This window comes from Mustela putorius, unplaced genomic scaffold (genome assembly GCF_011764305.1).
Source record: "Mustela putorius furo isolate JIRA1106 unplaced genomic scaffold, ASM1176430v1.1 tig00003859_pilon_pilon_pilon, whole genome shotgun sequence".
In the NCBI taxonomy this organism is placed as follows: Eukaryota; Metazoa; Chordata; class Mammalia; order Carnivora; family Mustelidae; genus Mustela; species Mustela putorius.
The window spans coordinates 143,602-165,136 of NW_025422011.1; the positions used below are offsets into that span (position 1 = coordinate 143,602).

At 53.2% G+C, this 21,535-nt stretch overlaps 4 protein-coding genes across 7 annotated transcripts; 2 read left to right on the top strand and 2 right to left on the bottom strand.

Annotated features, from left to right (window-relative positions):
* The first annotated feature begins 2,067 nt into the window (after window positions 1–2,067).
* Window positions 2,068–6,238, top strand: C1QTNF4 (C1q and TNF related 4). The gene is made up of 2 exons (XM_045065887.1): window positions 2,068–2,174; window positions 5,099–6,238. The coding sequence occupies exon 2, from the start codon at window positions 5,104–5,106 to the stop codon at window positions 6,097–6,099; it is 996 nt and encodes a 331-aa protein (XP_044921822.1). The 5' UTR covers window positions 2,068–2,174; window positions 5,099–5,103; the 3' UTR covers window positions 6,100–6,238.
* A 472-nt stretch (window positions 6,239–6,710) lies between these two features.
* FAM180B (family with sequence similarity 180 member B) lies at window positions 6,711–9,438 on the bottom strand. The gene is made up of 3 exons (XM_004763047.3): window positions 9,002–9,438; window positions 8,080–8,150; window positions 6,711–7,856 (listed from the first exon to the last, which is right to left on the bottom strand). Exons 1-3 carry the CDS (start codon window positions 9,084–9,086, stop codon window positions 7,461–7,463), a joined length of 552 nt encoding a protein of 183 aa, XP_004763104.1. The 5' UTR covers window positions 9,087–9,438; the 3' UTR covers window positions 6,711–7,460.
* An 826-nt stretch (window positions 9,439–10,264) lies between these two features.
* NDUFS3 (NADH:ubiquinone oxidoreductase core subunit S3) lies at window positions 10,265–15,516 on the bottom strand. The gene is made up of 7 exons (XM_004763046.3): window positions 15,353–15,516; window positions 15,177–15,242; window positions 13,675–13,772; window positions 13,319–13,468; window positions 12,103–12,228; window positions 11,849–11,968; window positions 10,265–10,513 (listed from the first exon to the last, which is right to left on the bottom strand). Exons 1-7 carry the CDS (start codon window positions 15,432–15,434, stop codon window positions 10,346–10,348), a joined length of 810 nt encoding a protein of 269 aa, XP_004763103.1. The 5' UTR covers window positions 15,435–15,516; the 3' UTR covers window positions 10,265–10,345.
* Window positions 15,468–21,216, top strand: KBTBD4 (kelch repeat and BTB domain containing 4). Of its 4 annotated transcripts, none has more exons than XM_004763042.3 (4): window positions 15,468–15,598; window positions 16,523–17,140; window positions 19,132–19,238; window positions 19,675–21,216. In XM_004763042.3, the coding sequence occupies exons 1-4, from the start codon at window positions 15,580–15,582 to the stop codon at window positions 20,533–20,535; spliced, it is 1,605 nt and encodes a 534-aa protein (XP_004763099.1). In that variant the 5' UTR covers window positions 15,468–15,579; the 3' UTR covers window positions 20,536–21,216. The 4 variants fall into 4 exon arrangements, with proteins under 4 accessions (XP_004763099.1, XP_004763098.1, XP_004763102.1 ...); XM_004763041.3 differs by having other exon boundaries at window positions 15,533–15,598; window positions 16,505–17,140; XM_004763045.3 differs by having other exon boundaries at window positions 15,541–15,598; window positions 16,470–17,140.
* The last annotated feature ends 319 nt before the right edge of the window (window positions 21,217–21,535 follow it).

Here is a 21,535-nt window from a genome sequence, read left to right on the forward strand (position 1 = left end):
AATCAATACACAGCAGAGTGGGAGCAGGCAGGAAGTACAACATAGCCCAGGGCTCTTTTCACCTGCTCCTTCCATTCTGGCACCCCCGTGTCCCCCACTCCAGCCTGCCCTAGTCACCCACCAGCTCAGGGCATCATCTTTCTCCAGATCTCTTTCCCAGTGGCCCCTAACACAAACCCTGCTGTCCTCTGCCCCAGCCACCTGTCTCCCTGACCCTGACTGCTCCTGTGGAACTTTTTATGGACCCAGGGAAAGTATCAAATGGCTTTCAGCCTGAGCCAGGCCCCCACCAGGATATAATGGTCTTGCCAGAGAACCCTGCCTTCCTCCCTGCCCTCCCACCATTGGAATGACACTTCAAAAGGCACTTTCAAGATGGCAGCCTCACCCTTCTGGTCCAGAAGAGGACCAGTGTTCTAACCGGCTTGTGGCTGACACAAGTCAGCATCCCGCCTTCCTCAGCCCTCCTGCCACATCCCTGCGTGGTTCATCCCACTCTTCCCTTGCCTCACGCCTTCCCATAGGCTCCGGACCCAAGCTTTTGAATCCGGTGAAGGGCACAGTCGTGATCTAACCAGGGCTAGACAGGTACTTCACCCGAGGCCCCCAAATATCCCCAGTGCCCAGCATGAAATGCCTCTGTTCATTTCCTTCCGTTGAGGCAAGTACGCATTCATCCTTCATCTAACGCCCTGAAGAAAACTTAATGAACCCATCATCGTTATCAACGCCTTCATGAGAACTAACCTGCTTCGACTAACTGGGGTCACATGAGTTTTTGAGAGTTCCAGAAGGAAAGCTCCAGAGGGCAGACGGCTTCCCAGGGCGCCAGGCTTCTCTGGGTCCACACACAGGGTCCGTGGCAGAGCCACGACCAGAGCGCAGGCCTTACGAATCGACCAGAGGGAGACGGGGGGCACCAGCTCCTGGCAGCTGAGAGTAGGGCCCTTCTAGAGCCATCCACTCAGTCAACACCTACTGAGTGCCAGGAAGGTGCATACCCCCACAGCTGTTGGGAGAGAACAGCAGCCCTGAGGAGGGAGTCCAAGATGGCTGCAGGAGTCAAAACCCAGGAGGCCAATGGTGGTGGTGGTGGGGGGGGGGGTTCTCTGGTGAGTGCTGAGATGGGAAGACAGCTGTTCCTGGTCCTGATGTCTGGCTAGATCCTGCTACCCTCACCCCAGGCAGGCAAGGTGTCAGTGGTGTCCCTCTGCAATGGGCCCTCCGAGCCCACCCAGTGCCTTCTCCTTTCTTGTGGGCACTGGGGAAGCAGCCTAGTCAGCCAAAACTCAATTCTGCCCCAAGGATGACCTTCCTTTGCATCCCCTCTGCAGGGGGTCCAGCCTGACCCACCGATGTCTGGGGGCTTGGTCTTCCTCCTTCCTTCCTTCCTAACTATCTATGGGCATTTTCAGATTCGGAGGCAAGGAAGAGAAACTAGGTCACTCCAAGCTCTTTCTTTACTGGTGACATTGACCCATTTATCCTTTCGTTCCCTCAGACCCCCTCCCCCAGTGCCATTCAGCCTGGACATCTGTCCCAGCCAAAATCTCACCTTCCACTGTCCTTGCCGCCCAGGGGCTTGTCCAGTCTGTGTTCTGCGGCAGTCCCCTCTCCTCAAACCGGGGAGGAGGCCGGTCTAGAGAGTGCCCTGAGCCACCCCCAGTTTGTCCTCTGCCTCAGACCTCAGTTTCCCCGTCTGCTAACTTGGGTTGATGATGTGTGTTCTGTGGAACCAGAGCCTCAAGCTCCAGGGAGGTCACGGATGAGGAAGAGCCCAGGGCTCGGCGCAGCCTGCGCGGGGGCCTCCTCCGTGCGGTGCCCCTAGGCCCTGCGCGGCTCCCCTTCCTCGGCGCGCCCCTCCCTCTCCTTTCTCCTCCTCTCTCCCCCTTCCCGCGGCTCCCCTGCCGCTCCTCGCGCCGGTCAGCTCGCCTTGCTCTTCAGCCGTCCTCGTTCCCTGTCGCCTCGCTGCCTCGCGCCCGCCCCGGGGTCCCAGGGTCCCAGCGCCCCGCCGCCGTCACCGCCGCCACCAGGCCCGGCCCCGCCGCAGCGCGGGCGGTCAGTGCGCAGCCCCAGCGCCCGCGCGGAGCCGGGAGCCGGGAGTCCGGACCCAGCAGCCCCGAGCCGGATCGCTGGCTCGGAGCGGACCCGACCCGCCCGCCGCCCCCAGCCAGGTGAGGGCAGCTCCGGGGCGGGGAGCCAAGCTTTCTCCCGTGTGGAAGCGGGGGCGGGCGAAGGCGCCGGGGTAATCGGGTTCCTTGATCGCTGAAAAGCAGGACCTGAGAGCTTTTTCATGAAAGAGGCTCAAGGGCTTTCACTCGGAAGGGATGGATGAAGGAAGGTTGGCAGGGGGGCAGGGGGGCGGGCGGGGGGGATGTCTAGGGTACCTCCTCCCGAGGGATTTCTTTTCTCAGGAGGAAGGATTAATTGGCTTCTGTAAAACGAGGGCTTATCTTCTTGGGAACATGAGGGTCTCTCAAGGTGGGAAGAGGGTCTAGAGAGGCTTGAAGGAGGGGGTAATTAGGGAGTGGGGTCTGGCGAGGAGAGGGGCTCTGAGATCCCCTTCGCCTGACATCGCGGCACCGCCCCCGTCGGTTCCGCGGCTCTGGGTCTGCCCAGGTCTCCGTGTCCCAGTTTTGTCTCTTTGAAGATGACTATTTTGAGCCTCACCTGGACAGAGCTAGGAACAGCCATTTCCTTTCCTGGAGCTATGATGCCCACCTGACACCCTCCTACCTCTGACCGGCCCTGGGAAGGGGGTCTAAGGAAGGATGGGGACCTAGGGATCTGGGAAATGGCAGTGCTGGTGAGAAATGGGCAGGGGCCGAGGACTGTACACACAGGAGGACCCTCTGGCCCTCGTGGAGTGCACGAGACTCTGCAGGGAGATTGCTGAAGGCAGGGTGGGCATGTGCTCCTGGGGCAGGACCTGCTAGAGGGAGGAGTAGGGTTAGAAGAGCTGAGATGTTCACATACTCCCAGAAGGCAAAACGCTAGAGTTCTTGCTTGTTTCATTGGCTTCATTTCCTTTTTGCTTTCTTTCTCTTTCACCCTGGATCCCAAGATTTATTCTACTTCTCCTCTCTCCTATTTTTCCAAAAAAAGGGAAACCGAGGCTAAGGACAGGTTCCCTGGAAATATCTGTGTCTATGAGGAAAAAAGGTGGTGGAGAGGAAGGCACACTGAATCTGGAGTCAAAAGACCTTGGTTCAAGGGTGCCTCAGTGTGCATGATTACCTTGGGCCAAAATTCTTTCCTAGTTTGGACCTGAATTTCTCATCTATAAAGTGGGAGAGGGCCCACCTGTCTCAAAGGTTTGCTGCAAGACCAGATGTGTCCAAAGAGCTTTATGAAAGGGAGTACTCAGGAGGTGCAATCTTCATCACTGTAGATGGGTCCCCTTCTTCCTCCCTGCCCTCATGAAGGGTATCCTACCCCATGGGGTGCCTTTGTAGGAATTACAAAAGGTCCCTCCCCCGTAGGGAGAGAAGGTTCAATTGGGTTAGGGACTTGGGGTCTTTATTATGAAAATTAGAAAAAGGCACACTTCCCCAGGTGCAGCAGCTCTACACTATAGGGCAAGTAGAATGTGGGCTAGATTCTAGTGCCCACCTACCCGAAGACGAATGTCCTTGTGGAGCGAGCTCTGCCCCTGGCAGTCCTTCTCAGCAAGCCCCCAGTGTCTCTAAGAGCCGCAGAGCTACACACACTCCCGGAGTACTTCCCAGGCTGTTGCCAGCTCATTTTCTTTCCCACTTTGTTTCCACTTCAGGGCCTTTGGGTATTCAAGCTCCAAAGCCTATGCCCTACAGAAGCATGATGGAGTTAAGCATTGCCTTCACAAGCTCCCAGGGGGTAGGAGTTACTGAGTTCCTAACTCCTCATGTCAAGAACTTGACCAGATCACTTTTCTCAAGGCTGAGAAGTACCTGCACACCTGGGCAACACTACCATTCACAAATGGGGTTTGTACCTGCCACCTCAGAGCATCCTCACAGCAAGACTGAGGCAGGTCTCCCTATTTACATAAAAGAAGCCATGCCCAGAGAAGTTAAGGACCTTGCCAAAGGTTTCACACGTTTAAGTGGTAGTGCCAGGAACTGAACCCAGGTCTAGCTGTCAGTCTTTCCCTCCACCACTACTGAGGAACAAAGCTGCTGACCTCACAGCCTTGTCAAAGCTTTGTTGCATTTGTTGCTCCCCCTCTCTATTCACGGGAGCCTCTGGTTCTCTTCTGCTCAGGGACCAGCCCTCAAGCCCAGAGGAAAGAGTCAGTCTTACTCTGATTTCACCCGTGGGAGGTTGAGGGGTGAAGACAGAGCTATGTCAAAGCCCAGCTGTTTTGACCTCTTTGCTGCAAGAAGGGCCCCTGGGGAGTCCAGAGGTCCAAAGTGGTGGCTGACCCTTGTGGGTCAGAGGCCAGGAAAGGGGTCACTGAGCAGCTATTTCCTTTCCTGTCCATATGGGGGTTGAAACATTGGCCATCAGTATAGAGAACTAGTGCTTGAGTGAGGGGGAGGCCAAGGTTCATAGAATAGCCACAGGAAAATTTAGCAAATCAGGCTGAAAGAAACAGATGCCCTGACCACCCTCTGTGGTGCCAAGGTGGGGAGGGGGTAAACCCAGCTGATGGGTTACAGGCCCCTTCCACCAAAGCATCTCTGCTTGTATCTGTGTTACATACAGGTGTGTGAGCCTTCACTTGAGAAAGGGGTTCGTTTCTTACCCCCCCCCCCAAAAAAAGAGGCGTCTCACTGGCTTAATCTTCTGGTTCTCAAAGTGCGGTCCCTGGACCAGCAGCATCTGTATTACTTGGAATTTGTTAGAAATGCAAATTCTCAAGCCTCATCCTAAACTTACTGAAACCCTGGGGGTGCGGGCCCAACAACGTGTGTTCTAGTAAGCCGTCTACATGACACTGAGGCCCGCTGAAGCTTGAGAACGGCTGACCTGGTCCAGCTGCGTAGGAAACAGAGTCCTCGTTGTGGGTCAGGGGCAGGCTGTGAAAATAACAGCGCCTCCCAGTCTCGGAACTCTGGGCGTTTGCGGGCAGCCCTGCACAGGCCCCATCTCCTTCCCCTTCTGCCTCCCCTCCCAGGCACCATGCTGCTGCTCCTGCTGGGCCTGCTGGGCCCTGCCGCCTGCTGGGCCCTGGGGCCCGCCGCGGCGGGCTCCACGGAGCTGCGCTCGGCCTTCTCGGCGGCACGCACCACCCCCCTGGAGGGCACAACGGAGATGGCGGTGACCTTCGACAAGGTGTACGTGAACATCGGCGGCGACTTCGACGCGGCCACGGGCCAGTTTCGCTGCCGCGTGCCCGGCGCCTACTTCTTCTCCTTCACGGCTGGCAAGGCCCCGCACAAGAGCCTGTCGGTGATGCTGGTGCGCAACCGCGACGAGGTGCAGGCGCTGGCCTTCGACGAGCAGCGGCGGCCCGGCGCGCGGCGCGCCGCCAGCCAGAGCGCCATGCTGCAGCTCGACTACGGCGACACGGTGTGGCTGCGACTGCACGGCGCCCCGCAGTACGCGCTCGGCGCCCCGGGCGCCACCTTCAGCGGCTACCTGGTGTACGCCGACGCCGACGCCGACGCCGACGCCGACGCGCCTGCGCGCGGGCCGCCCGCGCCCCCCGAGCCGCGCTCGGCCTTCTCGGCGGCGCGCACGCGCAGCCTGGTGGGCTCGGACGCGGGCCCGGGGCCGCGGCACCGGCCGCTCGCCTTCGACACCGAGCTCGTCAACATCGGCGGCGACTTCGACGCGGCGGCCGGCGTGTTCCGCTGCCGCCTGCCGGGCGCCTACTTCTTCTCTTTCACGCTGGGCAAGCTGCCGCGCAAGACGCTGTCGGTGAAGCTGATGAAGAACCGCGACGAGGTGCAGGCCATGATTTACGATGACGGCGCGTCGCGGCGCCGCGAGATGCAGAGCCAGAGCGTGATGCTGGCGCTGCGGCGCGGCGACGCCGTCTGGCTGCTCAGCCACGACCACGACGGCTACGGCGCCTACAGCAACCACGGCAAGTACATCACCTTCTCCGGCTTCCTGGTGTACCCCGACCTCGCGCCCGCCGGCCAGCCGGGCCTCGGGCCCCCGGAGCTCTGAGCCCCGCCCGGGGAGACGAGCCCCGGGGCGGCCCGGGGCGTGCATGCGGAGCCGGGCCGCGCGGTCCGAGCGACCCGCCGGCGCGAGCATGACGGCCCATTGACTCTGCCAATAAAGTGGGCCTGCGCCGGCGCCTGTCCGCCTGGGGTCCTGCGCTCTGTCCTCTCGGCGACGCCGTGGTCTCCGGCGGGGCGGGAAGGCACGGACTACTGCAGACCGGGGTGGGGGGCGGAGGGCCGAGGGCAGGATCCGGTCAGGCCCTGGGTGGTGGGCGAGGAGATGGGAATGTGTTTGAACGGAACCCGACTCGCCCAACCCCTTCAGGGACTCCCTTTCACGTTCCTTTCCAGTCAGTCCATCTACCTCCTTCCCACAGACCTACGACGTCACTCTGGGTGCAGCTGGTTCTTTCTTGTGACAAGGGACCACACCCTGCTCCCTTTCCGAGGAGTACGGCATTCAAGGAAACAGAACGTTCCTTCTTCTAGCAGGGTTATGGAGGATGAGCGGTTGATACCTGGTTGCCCCACCTCCTGCCCTCCCAGGACAGGGACGGTGATTCGCCCAGGGCAGGGGTTAAACAACTTACTTGGGCATAAAATGACACAGGCTGCAGGCCAGAACAGAACATTTTATGGGACAGTTACACAGAATCAGGACTACATCAGCCAAGTTCAGCTTGTCTCAGTCAGTCCCCTCGCAGCCTCTCTTCCCCCTCCGAGGTGTTCATCTGAGCCTTGTTGAAATGGACCAAAACACCTGCTCCTCCACCCCCTCCACCGCACACCTCCACCCCTGCACCCCTCCCTCCCCCCCAAGGAAAGGTAACGTGCTTCCACCTGCTTACCTCCACTCCTCCAACAGACCAAACTAAAAATGTCCAGTCTATTCTAGTCTAGACGGGGAACATGGGGCACAGGGACTCCAGAACACTGGTTAGGATTTAAAAGGGGTATGTAAGTTAGGACTGGGTGGTGTGCATTCACAGGGTCCCCATAGATTCTGCAAGACTTGTCCCAGACTGACAGGGTAGGAGTTGGAGCATCTGACTTAGCCTTCCTTGGGGTGGCTTTCTTTTCAGCATCTCTTGAACATACTTCTCAACCCTGACCCCCAACACACACCTGCAAGTCCTGCTTTTTAGCTCTGTGCCTGATGCCTGAGACCCAGGTTTTTACCCTCCCAGGGCTCAGGGAAGAAAATGGGGAAGGGGTAAACTGGGTTCCAGGGTACAATCCAAGCCCAGAGACCTGAACACAGTGGGAAGGACCACGTGCCAGATGGAAGCCACTGCCCAGGATGGGTCTGGCTTGGGCCATGGGTTGGGGGGCAGTGGTGGGTTGGTAGGTGAAAGGGGAGGGTCAGGGAAAGAGGTCAAGGATCAAGGCCCAGGGCCCCAAAGATGGGGGCTTCCCCTGGGGGCAGAAGCCCTTGCACAGGTCCCAGAGTGTTTCCTGTGCTAGCAGGGCGAAGACCTGGGCCCAGTGACCCCTCTCCTCAGCCTCACTAGCCTCATGGAGCCGGTAGACACAGGACAAGCCTGTAAGAAGCAGATGTTCAAAGTCCCAAGGGCTAAGAGGAGGCCCTTTCCGCAGATCCTGGAACTGCCGCAGCTGCTGCTTAGCACCCTCCAAGTCACTGGGCACGTGGTGCTGCAGGAGGAGCCTGAGTCGGCGGCCTGGGCGTGTGGATGCAAGTTCCTCATCCTGGATGTGCAGCTGCCCCATGACATCCAGCTCCAGCCCAGCCCAGAGTAGCTGCAAGGGGAGCCATGTAAGGGTGGGCTGGGATCTGGGGGGCTGGGCAGGGAGCAAGAGTGGGCTGGGTGGTAGGGGGAGCATAAGCAGGCAATAGGACCCATGCTGGGTTGCCCCCCACCCCCCTGCCCAGCAGGCCTAGCTTAAGACATCCCCCTTCCCAACCCTGAGCTTAGGGACCTCTGGACACTCCCTCCCCCATATCCCAGGCTGGAGGAAAGACCTCAAACATCACTTCCGGGGCCTCTGGCTCCTGCAGGCCACTTCCCACGCTGGCGCTGTCCATGGGCTGCCCTGGGGCAGCAGAAAGGAATCAGGTCCCTGCCAAGCTCCACCCTGAATACCCCAGCCTCCCAGAGGTGCCCCTTAGCTATTTGGTAGAGATGCCTAGAGGTTCTTCTATCTACAAAACCAGGAAGACCATCCCATGTACCCCTTCCCTTAAACACACGCACACGAGCACGCGCGCGTGCACACACACACACACACACACACACTGACATTCACCCTCCCAGGCATAGGTCTAGTGATCCCCAAATCATCATCCCAAACCCAGATAGCACCTTGGCAAATGTCCAGGACTCCTCCTTCGACTTCTACAGTTCCCTTGGCAAAGAACTCCCAACCACTGGGTCACAAGACACTTCACTTCCCCTCCCTATAATCATCTGGGACTTTGTGTCCTAAGACAGTGCCAGTGACTCTCCCCAAGGGTCGAGGACCCCTTTAGGAAGAAATCTGCTCCTTCCTTGCCCCTCAGTAGTGATTATGCAGAAGGCAGGGAAGCCAGGCAAGGCAAGTTGTCTGCTGCAGCTTCTTTCATCTCATACTCTGGTGTGCTGCCCAGTCCTTAGAATGATGGTCGTGAGCCCAGGGCAGATCCAGAGGTCCTGTTTGCACATCTAGAATAAGGGCACTGCCCACCTCTGTCCAGGGCTGGTGTTGAGAGCACTTGGGACTACCTCCCTTCATTTGGACCTCTCTGGTTCCAGGGTGAGGGCCCAGACTATTAAGCCTGCTGTAGGTTAATCTGCTACCGTGCCCACAGTGCATAGGCCCTGCTAGGTTCAGATAGAACCAACTTTAACTGCTATCAGCAGGCAGCATTCCTTGGCTCCCATCCACCCCACCCTAAAGTCCCGTACCTGGATGGTGCTGGGTTGTAGTCACCCCAGGGAGAAGGCAAATGGCTAATATTAGCCAAGCCAGGAATTGCATGGTCCCAGCCATACCCCACCACGTCCTTTCAGTCTTCCTCTTCCCCAGCTGCTCTCTGTTCCTGCATCCGCCCGTCACACAACACGACTCCAACTTTCCACTGCAGGCTGCTCAGGCGTTCCCTATTTTGTGTGTCAATCTTCAATACTAAACAGGGAGGGGCTGGTTCTGACTTCCCAGGACCTTCCGTCCCGTGGAAATGTGGAATCTTAAGTTGCTGGCAATAGGAGCCTGGCTCCGGCTTCTCAAGCCCTCAGCCTATTCCGGTCCAGATGGGCGGGATGCTTGCTTACTAGAAAAACGATGCCTGGTAGCAAACAGCTTTAGCTTGGCCCTCCCAAGAGATAGGAAAGAGCCCAGGCGGTAACACTACCTTACTATCTGTCCTCACCCCCAAAATATCCTGTAGCTGAGCTCAGGCTCTAACACCCAGTCCAGCCCAGCCCAGCCCAGCCTCCAGGGACCCCCTCAGCAGCCAACAGCATCAGCTGCAAAGTTTGGTTCTGGAACTGCAGTGGTTCTCCAACTACATGATGGGCTGGCTGGGTGGTCTCATGGACCAGCAGAGCTGAGCACTTCCACCTCAGGCACTCAGCCACCAGCCATACAGACCACAGGCTGGCTAGAGTCGAGTCCTGTCACCCAGAAGACAGATCTGCAGCTTCTGAGTATCTTTTGCGCCAGCCCTGGGACCTCCTTTGCTTGCTTACAACATTCTTAGCTCTGGCTGGAGTCTAGAAAGATTACCTTAGACCAAACATGATGAGCTGTTAGATTGCAGGGAGCAGGATGCGGGGTTCAAGACTCAAAATGAGCTTTGGCTCATGGAACCCTATGGATGTTTGGATGGGATGGGTTCCACCCAGACCCCTCGATCATCAGCTGCCACCAGTCTGCAGTGACAAGGGGTTTTCTCCTGCAGTTGTTGAGGGCCCTCCAGCTTTCAGGAGACGCCGTACCACACCTATCGTAAGCCCTGCAGACAGTGAGAACTTTCCATTTCAGCTCCAGAGTCCCTCTCTCAGAAGGACGTCCAGGCCTGCAGGTCACCATGTCTGCAGCTGTACTACTTAATCCCATTAAAAGAGATTCCTGGGTTGGTATTCACTTTAAGGAAGATGGAAAAAACTCCTGCTGAATCTCCCCTCTCCCAAGTCAAGCTTCATTTCTACCATTAAGCACACAAGAAGTGGTTAGTCTCAGGAGTTTATTTACAGGGATGCTCAGTTATAGATAAAGCGCTTTCTATTATCAACATGCCTTCCCTGGAGCTACTTGGTTTCAGGTTTCTTGTCTCCTGCTTCAAGCTTGGGACTCTCAGGGGGCTGGCGATAGGCAGGGAAAGCCTCCCATGGGCTGTTCAGGTCAAACTTGCGGAACTCCTGGGCCAACTCCACTGGCTCAGCCACCACCCGCTTCACCTCATCGTCATAGCGTAACTGCGGAAGAGAAAAACAGGCTTAAGCACTGTGGAAGACCTCGTTCAGAGCTACTGAGCCGCTAAGGAGCCTCCTTTTCCAAGGGCACAGGTGACTTCACCAACCGCATTACTTCTTTGTCCTTGAGTGTGATCCCAGCCTCTGTCACCAAGTGTCCACGCACATGATTACCGATCAAGTCACATTCCCACCCTTAGTCCAAAATGGCCTGCTGTCACCCAGCCAGGCTCTCCTGCTCACCATGCTCACATAAACTCTGAGCTCCTTTTCCAGCACAAATTACTATGCTTACCTATCCATCCTTATAAAGAAATGGTGAGCATCAGCCCAGGATTAGGAAGCAAGTCAGTGGCCGAAAAGAGTGACCCTAAACTGGCAAGCACTCAAGTTCCGACCATGTGGCTTTTGGCATTATCACTCAAGATGCAAGGCAGTAAATTTGGGATTGCTTTTCTTGATGGGAGGATCAGTTGGATAAGGTAAAGACAAACTGGTGGTGGATGAAGAGGCAATCAGATAAGGGAGACCGTGAAAACGAGGAGAGGGAAGTAGCCCTAACCAGAAGCAGCTGGAGAAGCAAAGGGGCCCATGCAAAACACTGAGAAAACAGGCATTTCTGGGTACAGAGGAGAAAAGGTAGATGGCTACTATCTCAACATTTCTGAAAAGTTACTTTGCTACAAAATCACAAATGTATGTATGCAATAGACCGTCTTCCTGCTTATGAATAACCTGTAGCACAAAGGTGGTAAAGCAAAGCACTGGAATTCTCCATAAGGCCTCTGTAGTCACATGTTAATTATCCTGCCTCTGAGCGTTCTCAAGGGCTAAATGTTTAGTGTCCTCCCTGTCAGCTGCCTTCTCAGAGGTCCAGGGCAGGGTAAAATGCCTCTGTCACCAAGTGTCCACGCACATGATTACCGATCAAGTCACATCCCACTTCGCTTTTAAATCTTGTGAACAGACGAAGTGTGTCCTCAAGGTTGCCCTGGTCATTAAAATGATCATTATGATAATGGCTAAAGTCAACTGAGTAGTTACAGGACACCAGGCTATACACATACATCATTCAATTCACCATAAATCTTATTAGTTAAGTACTACTGTTCCCATTTTGAAGCTGAGAAAATTGTCATAGAGAAATTAAGTAACAGGCCCCAGACTACAGAAGTGACGCTAGGATTTGAATCTAGAGCCTATGTTCTCCCGCCCTGAGTCTATGCTCTTAGGCCCACCACAATACACAGACCATATTTCCTGCCATGCCCAGGATATCCCAGGTTCTCTGCCAGTCTCTCACTGAGGCTGCTGCCCCAGTTCCATGGTTCCTCCTACCTCAACGTAGCCAGACAGGGGAAAGTCTTTTCGGAAAGGATGTCCCTCAAAGCCATAGTCTGTCAGAATCCTTCTTAGGTCAGGGTGGTTAGCAAAGAAGACTCCAAACATGTCCCAGATCTAGAAAAAAAAGAGGCCTCAGGCAACTAGTCCATCATGACCAACACAGGGTTGAGGAGGCACTGCACACAAGAGTTTCAGCCAATTCTGCAACTCTGGCCTAGAGACAGGATCTGCCATGTCCAGTAACTCACCTCCCTCTCATACCAGTTAGCTGCCTTGAACACAGAAACCGTGGACTCGATGGGTGTCAGCTCATCTGTGTAGGTCTTCACACGGATCCGAGAGTTGAAGCGCAGAGAAAGCAGGTTGTAAACAATCTAGGGAGAGCAAAAGGAGCTGGAAGACCAAGATGGCCACAGGGTCTGGGTGGGGGGTGGGGAGAGTCCCCGAATGAGAACACCAATAACGAGGATACAAGGTGGGTTAGGGTTCTACCTGGAACGTGTCTTCTGTCCTAAAGCTCAAAAACCTCAAGATTCTCCTCTATTTAGAACTACTTCTGAAAGCCTAAGCCACGCTGAAGCTTAGCATGTCAGCATGTTTGTCGTTGCCTATGCTGTTCCCTCTGTCTGGGATGACTCTGGTCTCCCCTCTCCCAGCCCCAGTCCTTACTGGGCTAATTCCTGGTCTCTTGGTCACCCATGAAGGTTCAGCACAAACACTCACTCCTTCCTTCTTCAGAGCATCCCAGACAGAACTGAGTGCCCCCCGTATTCTCCTATCCTCTAACATCACGCATTACATGTTATCACGGTCAGCTCTTTATGTGTCCTTCTCCCTCACCAGAGTTGGGGGGACTCCTTGAAGGCAGGTATTGGGTATTACTTTCCCTTTAATCCCAAGATCTGGCAAATAGATGATCAGTAAATATCAACAGCTAAATGTATTAAGAACATACCATGTGCTGGAAGTCTACTTGTACTATCTCATTTCATCCTCACAACCACTCTATGAGGTAGGGACAATTTTATTCTTATTTTGAACATGTAAAGCTTAGGGGTGCCTCGGTGGCTTGATAGGTTAAGCATCTGACTCTGGCTTGGGTCATGATCTTAGGGTCCTGGGATCAGGCTCCCCACTCAGCAGGGAGTCTGCTTCTCCCTCTGTCCCTACCCTGTTTGTGCATGCGTGCTCTCTCTCAAAAAAATAAGTAACCTTAAAAAAGAAACAAAGAAATCTTAAGCTTAGAAAAATTAAAATGTCTGAAGTTAAAAATGTAGCCTATTAGTGGCAGAGCTAGGACTCAAACTTGAGGTTTGCTTGATCTGTGGCCCTAGTTTAACTGCTGTGTTGTACTGTTTGACCTGAACTAAAACTAGGGAGGCCTGCGGCTCCCATTGGTAGCTATTACTCTAGGACCCGTAGTCCCTCTTCTTTACCCACCAAATCTCAAATTTCCCAGCTGACCTCAAAACGGTTCTGCCGAGTGGGGATGTCCACTGCTGTCAAGTCAGCCAAGGACTTGAATTGTGCATTGGTGTGATCCCTGAGGAAAGTCAGCACTGGGATGACTCCATCAGGATGGATACAGATCTCTAACTCATTGAAGCAAGACACCTGCAGACATGAAAAGGGAGAAACGAAGGAACAAAGAGCTCTTGAAAGAGCAGCTAACTTCACCCGGAGTCTCCTGGTTTAGAACAGAGAAACACCAAGTGGCACAGAAGAGACTGGTTACTTTGACCCGAGGCTGCCTACTCCTAAATGCCCTAAAAACATGGTTCTTTCTTGACCCATGACCAAACAACCATTGTGAATATTACCTGAACTTGCTGGACATACTTGGGCAGAATTTCAGCCACATACTCTCCAAATGCTGAGAGCTGCTTGTGGGCCACATCATCCCGTGGTCTGACAGTGGCTGGAAGGAGAAGGCATATTTAACAAAGGAATGGAGAAGGTAGCAGCCACCCCTGCATTCAGTCTCGGGCTCACAAGCAGTGTTGTCTCCCAGCAGGGCTCCCTGCAGAACCTTGAAGAAGGGGAAGGTGGAGAATTCCTCTTCCAGGGAAAACTTTGGAAAAATGTCACCTCAGAATCTACAAAGACTCTTCTTATTACTACAGTTGGGGTATTTGCCTCTTCTCAAAGCTATTCCCTGGTTCTTCCTTCACAACACCTACATTTCTGCTAAAGCAGCATATTATCTCAACTTTTTTTTTTTAAAAAGATTTTATTTATTATTTGACAGATCACAAGTAGGCGGGGGGGGGGGGGGCAGGGTCCCTGCGGAGCAGAGAGCGCGATGTGGGACTCGATCCCAGGACCCAGAGACCATGACCTGAGCCGAAGGCAGAGGCTTTAACCCACTGAGCCACCCAGGCGCCCCTTATCTCAACTCTCTTACCAGACCAGGAACTCTTTAAGGTGGGAACCGGGACTTTTGCTTCTTTGTATCTCCTTAGCACCTGGCTCACAGCAGGTTCTCAAACTAAGAACTTCAGGGCTGAAGGGTCCTCAAAGATTATCTAGTGGAAAACTTTTTTGAGGGGGGTGCCTAGGTGGTTCAGTTGGTTCACTCTGTTCTCTCCCTCTCCGCCTTACTCACGCTCTCTTTCTCTCTTTCGCTGTGTTGCAATTTCTCTCTCAAATAAATAAAATCTAAAAAAAAACAACAACAAAACTTTTCCCCCCACTGATGAGTAAACTGAGGTCCAAAAGGGGGAAATGCCAGGTCTCCTGACTCTGCTTATGCTGATTGTAATATATCTCCGTACACCCATTCATGCATCCCTCAGTCACTGAGTACCCACACATCACAGGGTGCACACACCATGGTTAAGTGCTCTCTGCTTTTGGCAGCAGGCAGGCCTACTCCGCTACTCACTACCTCTGTGACTCTGGGCAAGTTACTTCTTTGAATTGTTTCCTAATCCACAGCAGGAGGATCACAATGCTATCTACCTCCTAGGATTGTTCTGAAGACTAAATAAAATGATTCGCTAAGCCACTTAGCAAGCTGCCTAACACACAAGTACTCAATGTGAGCTACTATCTTAACATGGCTCTAAGAGCTGACAGTTAATCAGAGAGAAAAGGAATCACGGAAACGGACAAGGGGTAATCAGGGCCATAACAGGGAGACACAAGAACACAGGGAGAGCCCGAGTCCGCTCGCAGAATGAGACCTACTACAGTCAGGTCTCCGCAAGCATAGATTTGACAGAGGACACGGGGAAGGGCATCCCAGGGCAAACACCTGACGAAAAGAATGAAGGGTCCCCCGCCTACAGTCCCGAGAAGGGCCCGGCCCGCACATACTCACGGCGCGTGTCGGCCGCGGTGCTTTCCTTCCTCACCGGCAGCAACAGCACCGAAGGTCGCCCGGCCCCTGCACCGGAAGATAAAAAGACACAAGCGTGAAGTGAGGCTTGATGGGCTCCCTTCGCTAAGCGCGCCTCCGCTCCCGCCCCGGGCCGCAGCCAGCTGCCCCCGGCTTACCCCTGGCCAGCGCCACGGACCCCATAAGGCCCCGCCACCAGCCCCTCGCCGCCGCCGCCGCCGCCGTCGCCGCTGCCGCCATGTTTCCCGATGTAAGCAGGCAGCCAAGGCAAGACCCACAGGGCACGGAGCCCCAAGGGCACGGACCGGAAGCGGAAGTGTGTGTCTGATTTTCTTCCGGGCGGACGCGGGGCGGAAAGCAGAGGTTCCGGATTCCGGGCTTAGGAATGAAAGGAGAGAAGGCAGGTGAGAAACCGAGGCAGGCAGGTGGGGAAACCGTGAGGTGAAGGTGATCTTAGTTTGGTGTGGCAGAGGCTGGAGAGAAAGCGAGGACCCTAAAGAACCCGACGGGTGAGAGGAGGGGAAGGGGCGGGAGTTCTGGGTTCCACATTCCACTCCCCTCCCCCGCTCCCGGAGCTAAGCTTTTGACGCGGGCCGGCGGGCGCCGGGAAGGGGGTGTGGAGGGGAGTCGGGGGCGGTGGAGAGATGAACGGTTTCCCTAGCGACCGTTTCCTAGGCGACTCCAGGTGGCGCGGGGACACAGCTCAAGGCGAAGGGCCTACTAATGCCCCGGGCTAGGGAGGACTGGGCTTCGTCGCGTTCTGGGACGGAGTCTTGGGGAGTCTTTAGGGCGAGCAGGGAAGTGCAGGAGAGAAGCAGAAAAGAGAAAATGTGGGGCTAATCGATATCCCTGGGCAAGCCTCATTTTGGGAGGTCTGAACTCCATTCGCGGGGGAAGAGGGACCTTTGCCACAGGAAAGCGGGGGTCTGTTTGTCGGGTTCTGCTGCCCAGAACGTCACTAGTTTTGTGCCCAATAGTCATTTGGTTAGTAAGGCTTTTTGCCAGGCTTAAGATCATAAGCTTCCGCCAGCGCCTGGCTTTCACAGTCGGCCTAAATTCCAAGGCTTTTGTTAGATCATGGAAAGGAATATTCTGTTTTCTTAGGGAAACACCAAGAATAGGATATTTTACTGATTTCATTAGGGATGGAGTGCCAGTGCAGGAGAATGAACTCAGTTTTGGTTAGAGGAGAGGTGCTAAAATGTCATTAGGACTAAGGCCAATCCCCACCCACTTTGCTGTCTCTTTTACCTTCTCCCTCCCCGAATTGAGCAGTTGGATTCACAGACTGTGGATTCCCCATTACTCAGGGTGGTGTTGCTTTGCAGACAGCTGGCAGAGAGAGAAGTTGGCTACCATGGAATCACCAGAGGAGCCTGGAGCATCCATGGATGAAAACTACTTTGTGAACTACACTTTTAAAGATAGGTCACACTCCGGCCGTGTGGCTCAGGGCATCATGAAACTGTGTCTGGAGGAAGAGCTCTTTGCTGATGTCACCATCTCAGTGGAAGGCCGGGAGTTTCAGCTCCACCGACTAGTCCTCTCAGCTCAGAGCTGTTTTTTCCGGTCCATGTTCACTTCGAACCTGAAGGAGGCTCACAACCGAGTGATTGTACTGCAGGATGTCAGCGAGTCGGTTTTCCAGCTCTTGGTGGATTATATCTACCACGGGACTGTGAAACTTCGAGCTGAAGAACTACAGGAAATTTATGAGGTGTCAGACATGTATCAACTGACATCTCTCTTTGAGGAATGTTCTCGGTTTTTGGCCCGCACAGTGCAGGTGGGGAACTGCCTTCAGGTGATGTGGCTGGCAGATAGGCACAGTGATCCTGAGCTCTACACTGCTGCCAAACATTGTGCCAAGGCCCACCTGGCCCAGCTGCAGAGCACAGAGGAATTTCTCCACCTGCCCCACCACCTACTCACTGATATCATCTCGGGTAAGTTGAGGTAGAGGGGCACATCATACTCAACTAGTTGGGTATGATCTTTAGTGGAGATTCTAGTTCAGGAGAAAGGAATCTTCAGGCTTTCTGGTATTAATTGACATTATTATTCCTGGTAGGAATTTAGATCCTTTAGAGACCAAGGTGAGATTTTTAGCTGCTGTCATAGGCAATCCTTTCCAGAGGAAGAACCCTGGAAAAGAAAAGCAGTACTTTGTGATGCACAATTAATCCTTGACCAGTGTGGGGATAAGGATTGCGACCTCTGCATGGTCAAAATCCATGTATAATTTTGACTCCCCTCAAACTTAACAAATCCCCATTATTGATCGGAAGCATTACCAGTAGCATAAGAAATCAACATGCATTTTGTGTGTTGTATGTATTATGTACTGTGTTCTTAGAATAAAACTGGAAAAAAGAAAATGTTATTCGGAAAATCATAAGGAAGAGAAAATACATTTGCAATATTATACTGCATTTATTGGAAAAAAATCTGCATATAAGCGTACCCACCCATCCGTGTTTTTTAAGGGTCAGCTATATACAAGTATTGAATCAAAAAAAAAAAGAAGCAGTGCTTATCCCCAAAAGGTAGTGAGGAGCTGTTTTGTATATAAATGTTCTCATCTATCCTGCATTTTCCTTGTACCTATGAGACTGATTAAGTAAATTGATGATGACTTAAGATATTTACATAACAGGGGCACCTGGGTGGCTCAGATGGTTGGGCCTCTGCCTTTGGCTCAGGTCATGATCCTAGGATCCTGGGATTGAGCCCCGCATCGGGCTCCCTGCCTGGCGGGAAGCCTGCCTTCCCTCTCCCACTCCTCCTGCTTGTGTTTCTGCTCTCGCTGTCTGTTTTTCTTTCTGTCAGATAAATAAATAAAAATCTTTAAAAAAGACGGGGGGGCGCCTAGGTGGCTCAGTGGGTTAAAGCCTCTGCCTTCGGCTCAGGTCATGATCCCAGAGTCTTGGGATCGAGCCCCACATCGGGCTCTTTGCCCAGCAGGGAACCTGCTTCCTTTCCTCTGCCTGCCTCTCTGCCTACTTGTGATCTCTGTCTGTCAAATAAATAAATAAAATCTTTAAAAAACCACAAAAACATGGGGCTCCTGGGTGGCTCAGTCATTAAGTGTCTGCCTTCGGCCCAGGTCATGATTCCGGGGTCTTGGGATTGAGTCCCACATCAGGCTCCCTGCTCAGCGGGAAGCCTGCTTCTCTGTCTCCCACTCCCCCTGCTTGTGTTCCCTCTCTTGCTGTGTCTCTCTGTCAAATAAATAAACAAAATCTTAAAAAAAAAAAGTTTTGAGGGGGAAAAAAAAGATATCTACATAACAGACATTTTAAGTGAAGAGCCAACTTTAACAACCCTGACCCTGGGAGTGCCTGGGTGGGTTGATTGATGAGCTTTGTTCTCACGGATTCAGCTCAGGTCCTGGTCTTCGTGTTGTAAGATCAAGCCTCATGTGGGGCTCTGCACTCAGCAAAGAGTCAGTCTGCTTGAGATCCTCTCTGCCTCTTCCTTTGTACCACCCCTCCCCCTGCGCTCTTGCATGCTCTCTTAAATCTTTTTTTAGAAGATTTTATTTATTTTAAAGAGCAAGTGCATATGTGAGGGTGCAAATGGGAAGGAGCAGAAGGGGAGGGAGAAGGAGAAAGAATCTGAAGCAGACTCTGCACTAAGCAGAGATCCCCATGTGGGGCTCAGTCTCACGACCATGAGATCATGACCTGAACCAAAACCAAGAGTCGGATGCTTAACCAGCTGAGCCACCCACGTGCCCAGTAAATAAATCTTTAAAAAACAATCCTGACTGTGCAAGCGAGGTAAGCAATTTAGGTTTATTTCTTACACACACACACACACACACACACACGCACACACAGAGTGATAGTCCAACAAAGTGATTCACACTGGCTCTAAATTTCCCTTTTGGGTTATTGGATCACCATTGACCGTGTCTTTCCTTTGACTCTCACAGATGGAGTTCCATGTTCCCAGAACCCAACAGAGGCAATAGAAGCCTGGATCAATTTCAATAAAGAAGAAAGAGAGGCTTTTGCGGAGTCACTCAGAACTAGCTTGAAGGTAAGGCAGATTTCTCTGTAGGGTTGGGACACCATAATATCTATGCATTCCAGCTATTAATCTGGCCTCTTTGATAGCTGGTGAATGAGTCCTCTCTGGCTCAAAGTTAAGCACTGGGGAGGAGGATGTCTGCATGAGCCCAGAAACCACCAGCCTCTGAGCTCCACAAAGTTCCTTGAGAGAACTACTTTCACTATTGCATTATCCTAAGCACCTTTTTTCTAAAGCACCCGCTCGGAATGAAAACAACATATTCTCTGCCCCAGCATAAAATGTCTGAAAGTGACTGGAGGACATCAGGATGACACACAGTAACTTGAGGGTAGTAGGTTAGAGCAGGATTCACGTGTGTGGTCCAGAACCTTAAGGGTAGGTGTCAGCTGAGCCTTAGCCTAGAACTGATAGATGTCATCTATGATTTTAATTTTGCCAATAGGAGATCGGGGAGAATGTGCACATTTACCTGATCGGCAAAGAGTCATCTCGTACCCACTCGTTGGCTGTGTCCTTACACTGTGCAGAAGATGACTCCATCAGTGTAAGTGGCCAAAACAGCTTGTGCCACCAGATCACTGCAGCCTGTAAGCATGGTGGAGACTTATACGTGGTGGGAGGGTCCATCCCACGGCGCATGTGGAAGTGCAACAATGCCACTGTGGACTGGGAGTGGTGTGCGCCTCTGCCCCGGGACCGGCTCCAGCACACCCTGGTGTCTGTGCCTGGGAAAGATGCTATCTATTCACTGGGTGGCAAGACACTGCAGGATACCCTCTCCAATGCAGTTATCTATTACCGGGTAGGTGATAACGTCTGGACAGAGACGACGCAGCTAGAAGTGGCTGTGTCAGGGGCTGCTGGTGCCAACCTTAACGGGATCATCTACTTACTGGGCGGGGAGGAGAATGACCTGGACTTCTTTACCAAACCTTCCCGACTCATCCAGTGCTTTGACACAGAGACAGACAAATGCCATGTGAAGCCCTATGTTCTGCCCTTCGCAGGTCGCATGCACGCAGCTGTGCATAAGGATCTAGTGTTCATCGTGGCTGAAGGGGACTCCCTGGTGTGCTACAATCCCCTGCTAGACAGCTTTACCCGGCTTTGCCTTCCTGAGGCCTGGAGCTCTGCCCCATCCCTCTGGAAGATCGCCAGCTGTAACGGAAGCATCTATGTTTTTCGGGACCGATATAAAAAGGGGGATGCTAACACCTACAAGCTTGACCCTGCCACATCAGCTGTAACTGTCACCAGAGGCATTAAGGTGCTACTAACTAATTTGCAGTTTGTGTTGGCCTAAGGCTGTGGGGGGAAGAGCAGCTGACTTTTACCCTCCCGTTTTCCAGCACCTATCCATCCAAATTCAAAGTCCTTGGGGCCCTGATCAGAGTACTATGTTATTTTTTTGGCACATGTTAGAAAGGGCAGCACCTCAGTCTTTCCTGAACCTATAAGGGTGTTTCATTTGGGGCTTTTTTAGACTGCTGCTGCTCAGGTGGCTGCTCCAAGAGTAGGCCATCTGTCCTATGCTGTCCCCTGGTAATCCTGTGCCTCCCTGCAGATGGCTCCGAGCAAGCCATTTCTCAGACCATAGGCACAGCCACCTCTCGTTCCCTGATCAATGTCAAGTAGAAGCACTGCTGATCCCAGGACAAAAGGAAAATGCCCCCATCTTCCTTTTTTCTGTAACCTGCAAAGTGGCTAATTGGTAATTTTCCACGAAGAATTCAGTGTTAGAGTTTTCCTTCAGGCTTTGGTTGGAAGAATGGTCTAAGCTGAAGGTGTCCTTCACCAGCAAGCACCAACTCTAGAATTCAGGACACTGCATCTCGTGTTTTCTCACCTCTCTCTCAGGAAATCAACACTTTGGGATTTTGTTTGTTTTGGGGGGGGTTCTTTTTCTTTTTTTTTTCCAAGATTTAAAAAATTTATTTGACAGAGACAGAGAGGGAACATAAGCGGGGTAGTAGGAGAGGGAGAAGCAGGCTTCCCGCTGAGCAGGGAGCTGGATGTGGGGCTTGATCCCAGGACCTGGAGATCATGATCCGAGCTGAAGGCAGACACTTAACGACTGAGCCACCCAGGCACCCCTGGAGGTTTTCTTTTTTTCCTCAATATACATGCTATTTATTTTTTTTCCTTAGACTGTATTGTTTCAGGGGTACAGGTCTGTGATTCATCAGTCTTATACAATACCCAGTTCTCACCACAACACATACCCTCCCCAGTGTCCATCACCCAGTCACCGCATTCCCCCACACACACCCCCTCCAGCAACCCTGCTTATTTCCCGAGATTAA

What these genes read in the sequence shown, in the direction of transcription:
- C1QTNF4 (XM_045065887.1), top strand. Translation starts at nt 5,104, where the DNA reads ATGCTGCTGCTCCTGCTGGGCCTGCTGGGCCCTGCCGCCTGCTGGGCC.
- FAM180B (XM_004763047.3), bottom strand. Translation starts at nt 9,086, where the DNA reads ATGGCTGGGACCATGCAATTCCTGGCTTGGCTAATATTAGCCATTTGC. An exon ending in TACAACCCAGCACCATCCAG is followed by an intron (nt 8,151 to 9,001) that starts GTACGGGACTTT and finishes CTGCTGCCCCAG; the next exon opens with GGCAGCCCATGGACAGCGCC. An exon ending in CCCCGGAAGTGATGTTTGAG is followed by an intron (nt 7,857 to 8,079) that starts GTCTTTCCTCCA and finishes CTCCCCTTGCAG; the next exon opens with CTACTCTGGGCTGGGCTGGA.
- NDUFS3 (XM_004763046.3), bottom strand. Translation starts at nt 15,434, where the DNA reads ATGGCGGCAGCGGCGACGGCGGCGGCGGCGGCGGCGAGGGGCTGGTGG. An exon ending in GTCCGTGGCGCTGGCCAGGG is followed by an intron (nt 15,243 to 15,352) that starts GTAAGCCGGGGG and finishes CTTCCGGTGCAG; the next exon opens with GGGCCGGGCGACCTTCGGTG. An exon ending in AGTATGTCCAGCAAGTTCAG is followed by an intron (nt 13,469 to 13,674) that starts GTAATATTCACA and finishes TCATGTCTGCAG; the next exon opens with GTGTCTTGCTTCAATGAGTT.
- KBTBD4 (XM_004763041.3), top strand. An exon ending in ACTCACTGATATCATCTCGG is followed by an intron (nt 17,141 to 19,131) that starts GTAAGTTGAGGT and finishes TGACTCTCACAG; the next exon opens with ATGGAGTTCCATGTTCCCAG. An exon ending in CACTCAGAACTAGCTTGAAG is followed by an intron (nt 19,239 to 19,674) that starts GTAAGGCAGATT and finishes TTTTGCCAATAG; the next exon opens with GAGATCGGGGAGAATGTGCA.